This window comes from Jatropha curcas, chromosome 5 (genome assembly GCF_041381405.1).
Source record: "Jatropha curcas cultivar XTBG-Jc1 chromosome 5, XTBG_Jcur_1.0, whole genome shotgun sequence".
NCBI lineage: Eukaryota > Viridiplantae > Streptophyta > Magnoliopsida > Malpighiales > Euphorbiaceae > Jatropha > Jatropha curcas.
Window position 1 is genome coordinate 12517011 of NC_143155.1, and position 16320 is coordinate 12533330.

General features: G+C 40.1%; 1 protein-coding gene across 2 annotated transcripts; it reads right to left on the reverse strand.

Annotated features, from left to right (window-relative positions):
• Positions 1 to 456: 456 nt before the first annotated feature.
• On the reverse strand, positions 457 to 4649 carry LOC149496232 (rab GTPase-activating protein 22-like). 2 transcript variants are annotated; one of them, XM_089721822.1, is made up of 6 exons: positions 4229 to 4649; positions 3918 to 4064; positions 3113 to 3248; positions 2977 to 3026; positions 2381 to 2434; positions 457 to 2224 (listed from the first exon to the last, which is right to left on the reverse strand). In XM_089721822.1, exons 1-6 carry the CDS (start codon positions 4390 to 4392, stop codon positions 955 to 957), a joined length of 1821 nt encoding a protein of 606 aa, XP_089577948.1. In that variant the 5' UTR covers positions 4393 to 4649; the 3' UTR covers positions 457 to 954. The 2 variants fall into 2 exon arrangements, with proteins under 2 accessions (XP_089577948.1, XP_089577947.1); XM_089721821.1 differs by having other exon boundaries at positions 3918 to 4647.
• Between the last annotated feature and the right edge of the window lie 11671 nt (positions 4650 to 16320).

The window sequence follows — 16320 nt, forward strand, 5'->3', positions numbered from 1 at the left end:
CTAACAAAGTGGCAATGGGATGGGGCAGAGGCATGAAATAATTACCCTAATTCCAATCCTTCTCTCAAGGGGAAACCCTGTGTCCCCATAATTGCTGAAGGGTAAAAAATTTCCACGAGATCAGCGTTATCATATCCGACACCAAATCCATGGCATGAAAATGAAAATTCCACACCCCGACTCCCACCAGAGAGATCCATCCCCATGACCAATCGATTTTCATTCCTGCTAGAACTTAGCAGATAACGGCTTTTTAGTGCCCAAGCTCTAACTCAAAGTCTATAAGTCTGTGTATGAGAAATTAAATGGTAGTCCTAATAAATATTTCCTTTGATTTCTGTTAGAAGAAACAATCCTGATAAAAAGATTTCTTTTTCTTTTTTACTTTTACACTTATGAATTATGAAAATCCAAGGAGAAGTACAGCATAACATAATTTAATTGGAAAGAAATCTATTCAGGAAAACATAGCAAGCTTTTTGCTACACTATAATTTAGCATTAAAAATTATTCCAGACAAATCTTATTCAGCTGCTAGGGGAAGCTACAAGCACTTAATCCTGCTTAAATTAAATAGCTTCCAGCAACAAACATTTACACAGGGCATCCATTACTAAAGGTTGACCGGGACAAAAATTTGAGAATTATATCATCAATATTGATGTGTACCTCATCTGATAGGACATATTGGTTGGAGATGCAGCAGCTACCTGTTTAATCCCGTATGGAAATGAACGCGGACACTCTGTGCTGTATTCTAGAGAGTGGTAGAACTACATGCAGAGACGTGTCAAAATAAATCCTCTCAAATGTGTCAATTTGTTAAGCAGCATAAATGAGAATGGATAGCCTCTGGAATTCTTGTTGCAAGCAGCACATAAAGGAGACTTGAAATACCCCAAAAGAAGAAAAAGGATTAACATGAGTTAGTGGACATACTCAAAATGCAAGCCATCAGAAAGACGTCTCTATCTTGTCATGTAAGGTGACCACCAAGTCATGTGCATCATCTAGAAGCTTCCATACATCTAATTGACCAGCCATGCTGTTGCACTCCCTTAAAATGTCATCCATGCTGTTGTACTTCTCTATAATTAACTTCCTTCTTTGCAGTACTGAAGCCGCAATAGCATAAAGCAATAAATCATCTGTTGGTGGTGCACGCTGCCTTATCCTGCTCCACGCTGACTTGCCAATGCCAGCCCTTATGGCTGCCTGATCTGCCCACATCACCTCCCAAAGACAAATTGTCTGTTCAAAAGTCAACTCCCTCCTAAACAGCACCACCACCATTCTATAAACAAAAAAGCAATCCTCGGCCTGGAGCTTCTCCAGGTGCCTAAACAGGTGCGAGTCTTTACATTTGAGAATCTTAGAAACAATATTCAACTGCCTTCTAATTCCTACTTCATCAAGCCTAAAATTATGGCGAGCCTTCTTCATAAAACCCACAAAACACCAGAAAGCTTCATGATCCTCTGTCATAACAGTAATAATGGGAGAAAGTAGATCACTCATGCCCTGGCAATAGCCAATTTCAGGATCGTAAAGCGCATAGGCTTCAAGAATGGCAATCAATCGGGCGGCATGGAAAATTCTGCAGGGATCCAGGTGATCATAATCCTTTAACCCAACAGCCTCCGCAAAACAGCGTGCTCTATCATCGGATACTGAAGCCTGAGATGGAAAGTAGGGTATCCACTCTGAATTGGCACGCACTGCATCTACACGAATAATCCGCTGCCAGGTAGCAAAATTTTCAGCAGCAAGTAGGCCTGAGTGGAGCTCAGTCCCTGCAGGAGAAATTAACTCTTTTGAAGGCATATCAGGATCATTCTTTTCCCTGCCTTCTGAAGAAGAGGAAGCCTGAAGGATGTTTTCAGGGTCTTCAGAGGAGTCTGAATCAGATGACTCAGTGTTTAGTGCAGAGGCATCTGTGTTTGTTGTCTGTTGTCTTGAACTATCATCACCTTCCAACAGTGTACTAGAGGGGTCGTCCGAGTACTCAACATCTGGACTCCTTTCCTCGCTAGACAGGGATTCCCTGGCACTAACCACATCTTCATAACTAGAAGACTCTGTGTCTTGAATAAGACATCCACTATCCCCATTCTGGCTGGGTTCGCCACTCTCATTCAACTTGAAACTCTCATTTAACTTAAAGCTGGCATTGCTGCATATGAGGATCCGTCGGCACTGTCTGCGAAGTTTCTCATATTCCTTTCTGTAGCCACGGATTGTTGCAAAGGATGAGAATACAGAACAAAGAAGAAGAAATAAGAAATTGCATTTTAGGCTCAAACCCACCAATTAACCTATCTAAGAGTCATAATAAGTAAAAGGCAGAAGTTGACTTTTAGGATGAGACTGGCAGACGCACCTTTTCTGGGCTCTTATAGTATCCCTCTCTTCTTTGGTACTGTTTAACTCATAGCTGTTAGAGGAAAAGAAAACAAATCATTAATCATGTCAGTGTCATCTAATAGAACAAATGAACCAACATCACCAAGCACAAAGTTCTTAAAACTATATTCAATGTTAAGTTTCCAAAAACACCAAGTCCAACCAATCTATTGAGATGAATGGCATCATAACGTGTGCCAGAGACTACCCAATTGTTTAAGAAATGTGACAGTAAAACAAAGGAATGAAATAGAAAATCTAGCTTATAGAATGTATAAATTTTTCTACAAGATTAGCATTGAACATAACTAAGCTAAAACATGAAAAATAGGATAACTTCAAAATGCCAGAACATAAGCAATATGCAAAATTCAATGCTAATCCATGATATATAGATTTTGCATGGGGGGGGAGAAATTCAATTAAAACCTTTTCCAAATTATGCCAAAAATTGAAAGCCCTCAAACTTAGTAACAATGAGAACACATTCAAGCACCACCACTGAAATATATGAAGGATGCAGCAGTAACAACAAAGACATATCAAGAACAAAACAAGGCTAGGCATGCTTACACTCCAAGGAGGAACGGCCAAACCTCTGCTCTAATACTTGGATCTACACCCTATATGAGAGAGAAAAGACATAAACACTTCCACAATGATAGCATATTCTAGCAATAAATATACCAAAACTTATATTATTACTCACTCCACTTCGAACTTTTTTCAAAAACTTAACTCCACCGTCATGGAGTTTCCCATCTGGTGTAAACAATCTTCTCCACTGCCGAGGAGTAAGGGCATGTTTTCTTTTCCTGCGAGACCATGGTGATTTAAGATGGCCCCTGAAATGAAAGCACGAATGGTATCAGCACTAAGACACAACAAGTAGTAAAATTGCAAAAGTGGATTAAGTAGATCCGGGAAAGAACAAAAGAAAACTAGAAATAAATCAAAACATTTATGGAAGGATATGAAAGGGCAGCTTAGTTCAAAACTGTATACCAAGCTCCCCATTGTCCATAGAAAAAGTTTGTAAGATAAAAAAAAAGTTAAATCAAGCAAATTAGACAACCACATTATTTTCAAGCAGCATTAGAGTAGGTCCCAAAACAGCTTCACTTGGTTTAAGTCAAAAAGGCAAGAAGAGAGTACTCAACGTATTAAAGCCACTGCAATTTTTCCACTAAGTTACTTAGCTGGAATTTGATGGAATTTAAAGAACATGTGTCATAGGAATTTAAAAACCCAATAGCAGTTACAAGAGAAAGTTACAAGCTTGGAGCAGACAACATTATAAATCAACAAAATCGCAACTTAATCATATCCCATTAGATTGAAATCCAGTAGCAAAATGTAGTGAAGTGAAAGACAAGAATAAGCAAACTGAACTGAAGTATATGGTGAAAACTAACAGATCTGATCTCAAACCAAAAAATAAAAATAAAATGTCGAAGAAGTTCAATAAATCAGAAAGAAAATCAGGGAAAGAGGTGAAGAGAGAGAAAACTCACCGATCAGAGGAACAAGAAGATGGCGAGGAAGAATTAACCATTAAAAGGACCGAACGCAAATGAATCCACGAAGATGATGACCCTGAAGATGATGATGGAGAAGACGAATTTGATGAAGATGATGAAGTATGACTTCGTCTTAGAGCTTTCATTTACTTCACTTTGTGTTCTAATTGACTCTCTTTCTCTCTCTCACACACTTCTCACAACTACTACTTAAAAATCCCAAAACTAAAACAACTGAATAATCGAGTCTTGCCTTTTGCTTAGTAGAAATTGTGATTCTACTAATTTATCCCCTCATTTATTACCTACTGGTCGTATAGTATATAGCCGCAAACACGGCGATTCCGGCCAAACCTGTGACTGCTAAAGCCTTTCTGGACTGAGGAGCTGCCACAGCCAACCAGAACCCTCCGCCGCCACCACCGGAGAGAGAGATTCCATTGAGGATGATGTTGCCGGTATTGAACATTAAGATCCGACAAATTGCTGCAATGGAATGCCCTCCCCCCTCCTCCTCCTCCTCCTCTTCCTTGGTAGCAAGCAGATTTTGGATATGCAGAGAAGAAAAGACGATTTTGATTTTATTTTCTTTTTTCAATAATTAATAGCAGAGACTGGAGTCTATGGACCATGGAGAAGAAGAAGAAGAATAGAGCAAAAGTAGTACGAGCTAATCTGCACGCGCAATGCAAGGCCTTATTGCCTTTAGGAAATGCCAGTATTGGCAAACCAGCCCAATAGTAATCTTTCTCTTTAGGTGGACCCTTTATTTATCTAATTTAATTATATTTTATTTTCTCTCTCCTTGCTCATTGGACTTACTTTTACAATTTTAGGCGACAGAGCGGGTGGGGATATGTATGAACTGATAAATCATATGCATTGATCAAATATATATATATATTAACATAGTTTTAGTTTTATATTTGAAAACAATTATTAATAGATTTATTTATTCTCATTTATATTATTATTATTATTGTTTAACTTATTTCTTTATTTTACTTCAAATTAACAAAAAAGAGGGTTTTTTTTTGTTTTGTTTTTCTTGTAATTTAGTTGATTTCCTAATTACCATAAATTACTTTCTACGCAATAAATTTTTAATGCTTTCTATTTAATTATATTAAATTCCTATAAATTAATTAATTTATATATTTCAAATATTCTATAACCATGTAAGTAAGTATATTTAGAGAGAAAATTTATATATTGTAAGGTCCAAAAATGATTGTGGATTCATTGGACCTGCATTTATTAAAAGTGCTTTGAAATAGGTGGATAAACAGACCAAAGCATGATTAATCCGAAAAGGAGGAGATGATAATAAAAAGAGTTTAAAAAAGGAAAAAATAAAAATGAGAGAGACATGAGCGAAATATAAGAATTTAAGGGGTTGAAAAAGGGAAACTTGACAAGCTGGAGAAAATATACAAAAAAATTGAGAAGATCAACACTTTCAAATTCAGAGAAACCTTAGAATTAAAAATTGACAATCCTGAGCCAAATCATGTTTTTTTGAAAACCTGTGGGTGCCTTTGAATGTAACACCCCTTCCCGGTCCACCCGTAAACCCGAATGAACCGGACCGAAGCGCTACAAACTGGTTGACTGTATGGTCTGACATGCTGAAATCATAATGTATATTGAATATAATAGCATGCTGATACTGTATACAAGAATAATGTACTTTATATTTACAAAACATGATACTAGTTTACAAAATGAAATGGGCCCAACTGTGTGCCCTGTACATGCCATAAAAAGGATAAACAAAAATACACATCCGTATGAGTAGCTACCCTGAAGACTGAGACTTCTACAGATGAACTGCAGCAGTTGTAAGCTGACTCTTTACTGACCAGTCTCAAAACCTGCAAGTTAAACAGGTAACTCGCTGAGCAAATAAAGCTCAGTGGATATCTCAACATATAAAGAAACAAAGAAACACATACATGTGTAGAAAGAACCATGTAAACACATATGGCACATATAAGCACACACATCATGATACTTTCATGATACCTTGATTATCCTTTGTACCGTTTATAATACTGTATAATTCATGAAATGTAGATATCTGTATGGCTCCATAAGGTTATAGTGAAACCGAAGTGATAAGAAAAACTGTATGAAACTAGATGAATACTGTATGCTTGACTGCTATGGCCCGTATATAATCATATCCACTCAACGGCCTGTAGCCGGAGTATCAAACTGTATGGGGTGCAGATCTGCTATCCTATGTCGCGACATAGCCTTATCTACATGGTTTCTACCTAACCTCAATGGAGCATAATGTTGGTATGTCAATAATATAACACAACATCACATGAATAATTCATAACTTCATAATTCATAATGTATATTTGATTTCACATCATTTGCATGCTTGCATGTTGTTTTGATACATGTTCTAATGTTGTATTGGATGTTAAAATGATTGGAGGCATATAAGTGAAGCAAAGGAATACAATTGCATTGAAAAAGAAGTCCAAAAATGCATGAAAACACAAGTCGCGAGCGCGCCTTGCAAGGTCGCGAGCGCGTAATGCACTAGATGAGAGGCAGTGAGTTATCGGGCACCAGTCGCGACCGCGTACTTGAAAGTCGCGAGCGCGAGAAGTGCCAAATGAGAGACAGTGAGTTCCCAGGCCAAACTCGCGAGCGCGCGATGAAGGTCGCGAGCGCTTACAGGCCAAGGGCCAAGTACGCGAGCGCGCACCTCACAGTCGCGAGCGCGAGATGTGCCAAATGAGAGTCAGAGAGTTTGCGAGCACAAGTCGCGAGCGCGTACTTGAAAGACGCGAGCGCGAGAAGGCAACGCGAACTCATCATGCAATTCGCGCGCGCTTTCAGCCTGCACTGTCTGTACTCTTTTGGTCATATCTCTCAATATACAACTCCAATTTGGATGATTCAAACACCCATGTAAAGCTAACACATAGAGGAACAAATAACGCTTCTATGACACTTCCTAATTCCATCAATAAATGGGGTCAAAATCAAGATGAAGTTACTAGTAAAATTTCCAGCAAAACCTGTTTCAACATAACTCACTCTTTACTTCATTTATTCAATACTTCCCCTATTTTCCCTTTTTTTCTCACCATTACCAGTCCTCCCACTCAACATAAAGCAAGATTGTCTCAATAGCAACACACCACACAAATCTCATACAAAGAAAATGGAAGTAACAAGAGATATCAAACCTTTACTCCAAAAGCTTGAGCTCCTCTTTAGCTTCTTTTCTCTACACTCTTAGAACTCCCTTCACCTATAAATAAGAATTCTTATGAATTCTAAAATAATAGCACCAAATGATTCAATTATGAACTTCAAAAAGGTTTACTTACTTAGATAGAAGAAAAATTGAAGTTAAGGCTTAACTACCATGAAAATTGAACAGAAGTGTGAACCCCTTCCCCAAAAGCATATAGGCATGTGATGCATATGATGAATGAGAAGAAATGCACGTGATGTGTGTGAGTCGCCACCTTGTTTAATTATTTTAGGGTAAACTAGGAAAAAACCCTAAGTGACTCCATTTTTAATTAACCTAGTTAGTAGATTAATTATCCCAATGATTAAGGCACAATCTACGAACCCGAGATGGATCCCGAGACTATGTCATGCCGATAAACTAACCGATGAATGAATGCTTTGCAAGGTAAATGATGGATTAATGAAATGTTTGAGTGATTTTGACTTGCCACCCGGGGTGAAATCCCGAACGTGCCTACGTACTTCCGTTTGAATGGAAGATCAAAGTCAACGTAGTTCGATAGGCCTTCTTTGAAGGGCTTTGAAGGTGTATGCTTAATGCATGAGTGTGTGTATGCTTTGTGCATGATTTTGTGTATGCTTTGTGCATTTTATGTGTATGCTTTATGCATGATTTTGTGTATGCTTCGTGCATGATTGTGTGTATGCTTCGTGCATGATTTTGTGTATGCTTCGTGCATGATTGTGTGTATGCTTCGTGCATGATTTTTGTTTAGGCATTTTGCCAAAGAGTTGATTGATTTGATTTTAGGCATTTGATGCCAAAAATGTTGATTTTGATTGATTTTAAGGCATTTTGCCAAAAAGATTGATTTAGGCGACTTGTCGCTAAAATGGTTGATTTTACGGTTTTAAACCGAAAATGATTGATTTTAAGGCATTTTGCCAAAAATGTCGATTTTAAGCGATTTGTCGCTTAAAATGGTTGATTTTACGGTTTTAAACCGAAAATGATTGATTTTTTGCCAAAATGTCGATTTTAAGCGATTTGTCGCTTAAAATGGTTGATTTTACGGTTTTAAACCGAAAATGATTGATTTTAAGGCATTTTGCCAAAAATGTCGATTTTAAAGCGATTTGTCGCTAAAATGGTTGATTTTAGGCCTTTGGCCAAAAATGTTCGATTTTACGACTTTTAGCCGAAAAAGGTTGATTTGTAGGCATTTTGCCAAGAAAATGTCGATTTAGGCTTTTAGTCACACTTATTGATTAATTGGACTTAAGCCGGATTTGTTCGAAATAAGGCAGTTGAACCATAGTTATTAATTAACTAGGCTCTTTTAGCCAATATTGTCGGATTTAAACTTTAATACCACAATTATTGATTAACCGGGCATTTAAGCTTAATCAAATAAATTTAAGACGGTTTATTTGTCTAAATGATGACGTGAATGCGTTTATGCAATTATAGAATTATTAAGAGTAGAAGAGAAGTATGTATGAAGTGCTAAAATTAAATAGGCAGAGCTTCGTTTACATACCTGATTTAATCGACGACCGCTTCTTAACTCCAGATTAAGCTCCTCGCTTAGGAAATATTAATTAATTTTAATTTGTTTAATTTTAATGTCCAAATATCACAATAAAAATGCAATACAAATTAAATAAAATGCAAAAAGCGGTAAAGAAAACGCAAGGAGCGTGAGAGGGAGAAGGATTCGTCCGTCAATACAGACCAAAGGTGTGGCCAAAAATGAAGAGGTAAGTGGCTATTTATAGGCCAAAAACGGGCCTAGGGCGGCAGGTGGCTGGCGGCAGGTGCCGCCCATGCTTGGCGGCAGGTGCCGCCTGACAGGGCGGCAGCTGCCGCCCAGGCGGTGGGGCGGCAGGTGCCGCCGAGGCTGGGCGGCAGGTACCGCCTGACAGGGCGGCTGCTGCCGCCCAGGCGGTGGGGCGGCAGTTGCCGCCGAGGCTGGGCGGCTGCTGCCGCCGTGACCAGCGGCCGGCGCCGTGGTGTCCGGTGGTGGCCACCTTGTCTCGCTTCGGGAGCTTTTTCGGGAGTTTCGGACCTCCGAAAAATATTCCAGGACCTGTTCCGCGATCCTCGCGACATTCCGGACGTTTTAAGTACCATATTGGCATACTTCCAGTAAATGTCCAAAATGGCTTCCGGTCCGGCCGGACTGTTTGCAGTCCGGCATTGACACTGTAGAAAAGTCAAAGTTACTGTAGAAAAGTCAAATTTACTGTAGCAAGGTCAAAATTTGAGTATTCACAAGAAGGTGGAAGAGGAAAGGAAGAAGATGAAGATAAACATGAAAATGGGAAAGTGAAAATGTGTATTACGGGTAGGCCATCAAAAATCAAAGGATTTTATGGAAAACTTCCTAAATGGTACCTCAATTATTAACAGGTTACTACTAAAGACCCAAGCTCAATCTTTTAATACAAATCAATCCTCACCCACATGCTTTATCTTTTTCTCTCACTCAAATAAGTCCAATTATACTCTCATTCTACCCCAACCGGGTTTGGTTCAACTCGACTCAACTCGACTACTCAACTCTATGCTAAGACTCGACTCGGTAGGATGTCACAATTCTCCCCTCCTAAATAAAAACTTCGTCCCGAAGTTTACCTGTTGTAAACAACTGCGGATACTGTTGTCGCATGGTGTCTTCAGATTCCCAAGTTGCTTCTTCTGTCTTATGATTCCTCCAAAGAACTTTTACCAATGCTATCTTCTTGTTCCGCAATTCCTTAGTTTCTCTGGCTAAGATCTGAACTGGTTCTTCTTCATAAGTGAGATCCGGCTGAATTTCAATCTCTTCTGCTGATAACACATGTGATGGGTCTGATCTGTATCTCCTTAACATGGATACGTGAAAGACATTATGAATTCGATCTAAGGTTGAAGGTAACGCTAGGCGATAGGCTAATGGTCCTACACGTTCAACAATCTCGTATGGACCAATGAACCTAGGGCTAAGCTTACCCTTTCGTCCAAACCTTAGGATCTTTTTCCATGGTGAAACTTTCAGAAATACCTTATCACCCACCGAGTACTCAATATCCTTTCTCTTTAAATCAGCATAAGACTTTTGTCGATCGCTTGCTTCTTTCAGCCGTTTTCTGATGATTTCCACTTTCTCTTCTGTTTCTCTAACCAAATCTGGACCCAAAATCTTCTTCTCACTCAGTTCTGTCCAACACACAGGTGTCCTGCATGGTCTACCATACAATGCTTCATATGGTGCCATCTTGATGCTTGATTGGTAGCTGTTGTTGTAGGCAAACTCCATGAGAGGTACATATCTGTCCCAACTACCTTCAAATTCTATAACACATGATCTCATCATGTCTTCTAGAATTTGAATGACTCTCTCTGATTGGCCATCTGTTTGAGGATGAAATGCAGTGCTGAAATGCAATCTCGTCCCTAATGCTTCCTGTAGTTTACCCCAAAACTTCGATGTAAACCTTGGATCACGATCCGATATAATGGATGATAGAACTCCATGTAGTCGAACTATTTCGCTAACATAAATGTCTGCTAACTTGTCCAGAGAATAGTCCATCCTGACTGGTAGAAAGTGTGCGGACTTAGTTAATCTGTCCATGATCACCCATACTGCATCATGCTTCCGCTGCGTCTGAGGTAATCCAGTAACAAAATCCATCGTGATCTGATCCCACTTCCATGTTGGCACTGTTATTGGATGAAGTAACCCAGCTGGCAGTTAATGTTCTGCTTTTACTTGTTGACATGTTAAACATCTTGTTACAATATTTCCGATATCTCTCTTCATGCCCAGCCACCAATAGCCTTTCTTCAAATCTTGATACATCTTGGTACTACCTGGATGCATTGTATATGGACTGTTATGAGCTTCATGCAGAATCTTCTGTCTGATTTCCCCTATCTGTGGTACAACAACTCTGTCCTCAAAGAACAATACTATACTGTTATCCAATCTGAATTTCCCACCATGATCTTCCTGTACTTGTTTTACCCATAGTGCTGTTTGTGCATCTTTCTTCTGTGCTTCTGCAACTTCTTGAACCCAAGATGGCTGTACTTGCATCTGTGCTAGAATAACTCCCTGCTGTTGCAACTCCATGCTAATTCTCATTGCTCTCAAAGCAAACAATGATTTGCGGCTAAGGGCATCAGCTACCACATTAGCTTTGCCCGGATGGTAATTAATGACATAATCATAATTAGCCAGAATCTGCATCCACTTCCGTTGTCTTGAATTCAAGTCCTTCTGTGTCGGTAAATACTTTAAACTCTGATGATCTGTGTAAATGTAACACTTTTCACCGTACAGATAATGCTGCCATACTTTGAATGCTAGAACAATGGCTGCCAATTCTAAATCATGGGTTGGATAATTCAATTCATGTGGCTTCAACTGTCTGGAGACATAAGCTACCACTTTCCTGTCTTGCATGAGTACACATCCTAACCCAATATGAGAGGCATCACTGTAAATCTCAAAGTCTTTACCTAACACTGGTTGAGTCAACACTGGTGCTTCAGTCAACTTTTTCTTCAAAGTGTCAAAACTCTGCTGACATCTATCATCCCATTGGAATACTACTGCTTTCTTCAATAATCTTGTTAAAGGTGATGCAATGATGGAGAATCCCTTTACAAACCTTCTGTAATAGCCGGCTAAACCCAGAAAACTTCGAACTTTTGTGACGTTTCTGGGTGGTCTCCAATCAACAATAGCTTCAATCTTCTTAGGGTCCACTCTGATACCCTCCGATGACACCACATGTCCTAAGAAAGAAACTTCTTCCAGCCAAAACTCACACTTACTAAGCTTGGCATAAAGCTGTTTACCCCTCAGTGTCTGAAGTACAATCCGCAAATGTTTATCATGTTCAACCCTGTCTCTGGAGTAGACTAGAATGTCATCTATAAACACCACCACAAACTGATCCAGATATGAATGAAACACGTGATTCATGAGATCCATGAAAACCGCTGGTGCATTTGTGAGACCGAATGGCATGACTAAAAATTCATAGTGACCATATCGGGTCCTGAATGCAGTCTTAGCGATATCTTCTTCCTTTATCCGCAACTGATGGTATCCCGACCTAAGGTCGATCTTAGAAAACATACCTGCACCTTTTAACTGATCAAACAAATCATCGATTCGAGGCAATGGATACTTATTCTTGATTGTCAGTTTGTTCAGCTGTCTATAGTCAATGCACAGTCTGAATGATCCATCTTTCTTCTTTACAAATAATACCAGTGCTCCCCAAAGTGATACACTAGGTCTGATAAAGCCTTTATCCAATAACTCTTGTAGCTGAATCTTTAACTCTTTTAGCTCTGCTGGCGCCATTCTGTAAGGTGCAATTGATACTGGTGCTGCTCCAGGATAGACATCTATGGTAAACTCCACTTCCCTCCTTGGTGGTAACCCTGGTAACTGTTCTGGAAATACATCTGGATAATCACACACTGTTGGTATATCTTGCACTTTTGACTGTTCTTTCTCTGCTTGTAATGCACATACCAAGTATGCTTCACAACCCTTCTGAATTAATCTCTTTGCTGCCATGGCTGATATCACATTACCTAGAAAATCTCGCCGCTTCCCAACTACTGTAATCTCTTCCCCTGCTGTTGTATATAATGTCACCCTTTTCTTTGCACAATCAACTATAGCCTGATGTCTGGATAGCCAATCCATACCCAGAATAACATCAAATTCTCTAAATGGCAACTCCATAAGATCTCCTGGAAATTCTTTTCCATGAATAACAATTGGACATCCTTCGACCACTGTATGAGTTTGTACTACATCTCCTAATGGATTAGTAACCAACATACCCTGACTCACATATGCAACTTCTAACCCTTTAACCCAAGGTTTAGGTACACTAATGTATGAATGAGATGAGCCAGGATCAATTAAAGCATAAACTGTATGATCACATAAGGAAAACTCACCAACTATTACATCTGGAGCTTCCTCATCTTCTCTGGCTCGCATAGCATAGACCTTGGCTGGACCTCTAGTATCAGGTCTGTCCACAGTCTCTGACTGCTGTCTCTGCCCTCCGGAGCTCTCACCTCTACCTCTGCCTGTTATGAACTATGTAGGAACTTTTGCCCTCTTCGGACAATCCTTCTTCTGATGGTCTGATGCTCCGCATATCCAACATTTACCAGTCACCAACCAACAATCTCCACCATGTTGTCTGCCACAATGCTCACAAGGTGGAAAAGTATAACCGGCTGACTCTGCACCTCTACCGGTGCCTCTACCAGTTCCTCTGCCTGAACCTCGACTACCACCAGCAAAACTAGCCACAACTGATACCGCTGGCACGTTAGCACCCCTAGCTGTGCCTTGGCCAAAGGAAGGTCTAGCACTAGCTGAACTACTAGCACCTCTGAATCTCTTGCTTTCTGACTGATAGGTACTGGGTGCACTCTGAGTCTGGTCTCTCCTCTGCTGAGACCGCTGGCGTCTGGTACACTGACTGGCCTGAATGCGCTCTATCTCCTGAGCTGCCTCTACCAAAGCTGAGAACTCTCTGAATCTGGAAGCTACCACTCCCATCTGAATCTCATCATTCAGGCCTTCCTGAAACTTTTTACACCTCTCGGCTTCTGTAGCCACTATCCCCTTACCATACCTGCTGAGCCTGGTAAACTCTCGCTCATATTCGGCAACTGACATTCTGTTCTGCCTCAGGTATAAGAATTCTTTCCTTCTCGCATCTAGGTAAGCCTCTGTCATGAACTTCTTCTTGAATTCATCCAAGAAGAATTGCCATGTCCGCTGTTCTGCTGATACCCGCTGCTGAACAGTAATCCACCAGGTATATGCCTCATCTATGAGCAATGATGTGGCACAAACCAACTTGTCCTCTGGTGTACATTGTAATTGTTCCAGGACTCTCGATGTCCCATCTAACCAATACTCAGCTCTCTCTGGACTGTCATCCTTGTTAGCACTGAATTCTTTCGCCCCATATTTCCGAAGCTTCTCTAGTGGGGGCTTTCTTTCTCTTTCTACTACTATTGGTGCTTGAGGCATCACCCCTGCAATCTGTCGAAAAGTATCTGCAAGTTGCTTTAACAACACCTCTTGACCTGGTGCTATTGGAGCCTCACCCTCCGCTGGCCTGGAGGCGTGTGACTCGCTCTCACCTTCCTGTGACATCCTCCTAAAAGAATAACAACTGCTTAGTTCATCAGGGTAGACATGGCATGTATACTATACTGACTTATGCATGCAAGCCCGAGGAAACTAAACCTAGGGCTCTGATACCAAAATTTGTAACACCCCTTCCCGGTCCACCCGTAAACCCGAATGAACCGGACCGAGGCGCTACAAACTGGTTGACTGTATGGTCTGACATGCTGAAATCATAATGTATATTGAATATAATAGCATGCTGATACTGTATACAAGAATAATGTACTTTATATTTACAAAACATGATACTAGTTTACAAAATGAAATGGGCCCAACTGTGTGCCCTGTACATGCCATAAAAAGGATAAACAAAAATACACATCCGTATGAGTAGCTACCCTGAAGACTGAGTCTTCTACAGATGAACTACAGCAGTTGTAAGCTGACTCTCTACTGACCAGTCTCAAAACCTGCGAGTTAAACAGGTAACTCGCTGAGCAAATAAAGCTCAGTGGATATCTCAACATATAAAGAAACAAAGAAACACATACATGTGTAGAAAGAACCATGTAAACACATATGGCACATATAAGCACACACATCATGATACTTTCATGATACCTTGATTATCCTTTGTACCGTTTATAATACTGTATAATTCATGAAATGTAGATATCTGTATGGCTCCATAAGGTTATAGTGAAACCGAAGTGATAAGAAAAACTGTATGAAACTGGATGAATACTGTATGCTTGGCTGCTATGGCCCGTATATAATCATATCCACTCAACGGCCTGTAGCCGGAGTATCAAACTGTATGGGGTGCAGATCTGCTATCCTATGTCGCGACATAGCCTTATCTACATGGTTTCTACCTAACCTCAATGGAGCATAATGTTGGTATGTCAATAATATAACACAACATCACATGAATAATTCATAACTTCATAATTCATAATGTATATTTGATTTCACATCATTTGCATGCTTGCATGTTGTTTTGATACATGTTCTAATGTTGTATTGGATGTTAAAATGATTGGAGGCATATAAGTGAAGCAAAGGAATACAATTGCATTGAAAAAGAAGTCCAAAAATGCATGAAAACACAAGTCGCGAGCGCGCCTTGCAAGGTCGCGAGCGCGTAATGCACTAGATGAGAGGCAGTGAGTTATCGGGCACCAGTCACGACCGCGTACTTGAAAGTCGCGAGCGCGAGAAGTGCCAAATGAGAGACAGTGAGTTCCCAGGCCAAACTCGCGAGCGCGCGATGAAGGTCGCGAGCGCTTACAGGCCAAGGGCCAAGTACGCGAGCGCGCACCTCACAGTCGCGAGCGCGAGATATGCTAAATGAGAGTCAGAGAGTTTGCGAGCACAAGTCGCGAGCGCGTACTTGAAAGTCGCGAGCGCGAGAAGGCAACGCGAACTCATCATGCAATTCGCGCGCGCTTCCAGCCTGCACTGTCTGTACTCTTTTGGTCATATCTCTCAATAGACAACTCCAATTTGGATGATTCAAAAACCCATGTAAAGCTAACACATAGAGGAACAAATAACTCTTCTATGACACTTCCTAATTCCATCAATAAAGGGGGTCAAAATCAAGATGAAGTTACTAGTAAAATTTCCAGCAAAACCTGTTTCAACATAACTCACTCTTTACTTCATTTATTCAATACTTCCCCTGTTTTCCCCTGTTTTCTCACCATTACCAGTCCTCCCACTCAACATAAAGCAAGATTGTCTCAATAGCAACACACCACACAAATCTCATACAAAGAAAATGGAAATAACAAGAGATATCAAACCTTTACTCCAAAAGCTTGAGCTCCTCTTTAGCTTCTTTTCTCTACACTCTTAGAACTCCCTTCACCTATAAATAAGAATTCTTATGAATTCTAAAATAATAGCACCAAATGATTCAATTATGAACTTCAAAAAGGTCTACTTACTTGGATAGAAGAAAAATTGAAGTTAAGGCTTAACTACCATGAAAA

What these genes read in the sequence shown, in the direction of transcription:
- LOC149496232 (XM_089721822.1), bottom strand. Translation starts at nt 4,392, where the DNA reads ATGTTCAATACCGGCAACATCATCCTCAATGGAATCTCTCTCTCCGGT. An exon ending in TCTTCTTGTTCCTCTGATCG is followed by an intron (nt 3,249 to 3,917) that starts GTGAGTTTTCTC and finishes CTTTCATTTCAG; the next exon opens with GGGCCATCTTAAATCACCAT. An exon ending in ACTATAAGAGCCCAGAAAAG is followed by an intron (nt 2,225 to 2,380) that starts GTGCGTCTGCCA and finishes CCGTGGCTACAG; the next exon opens with AAAGGAATATGAGAAACTTC.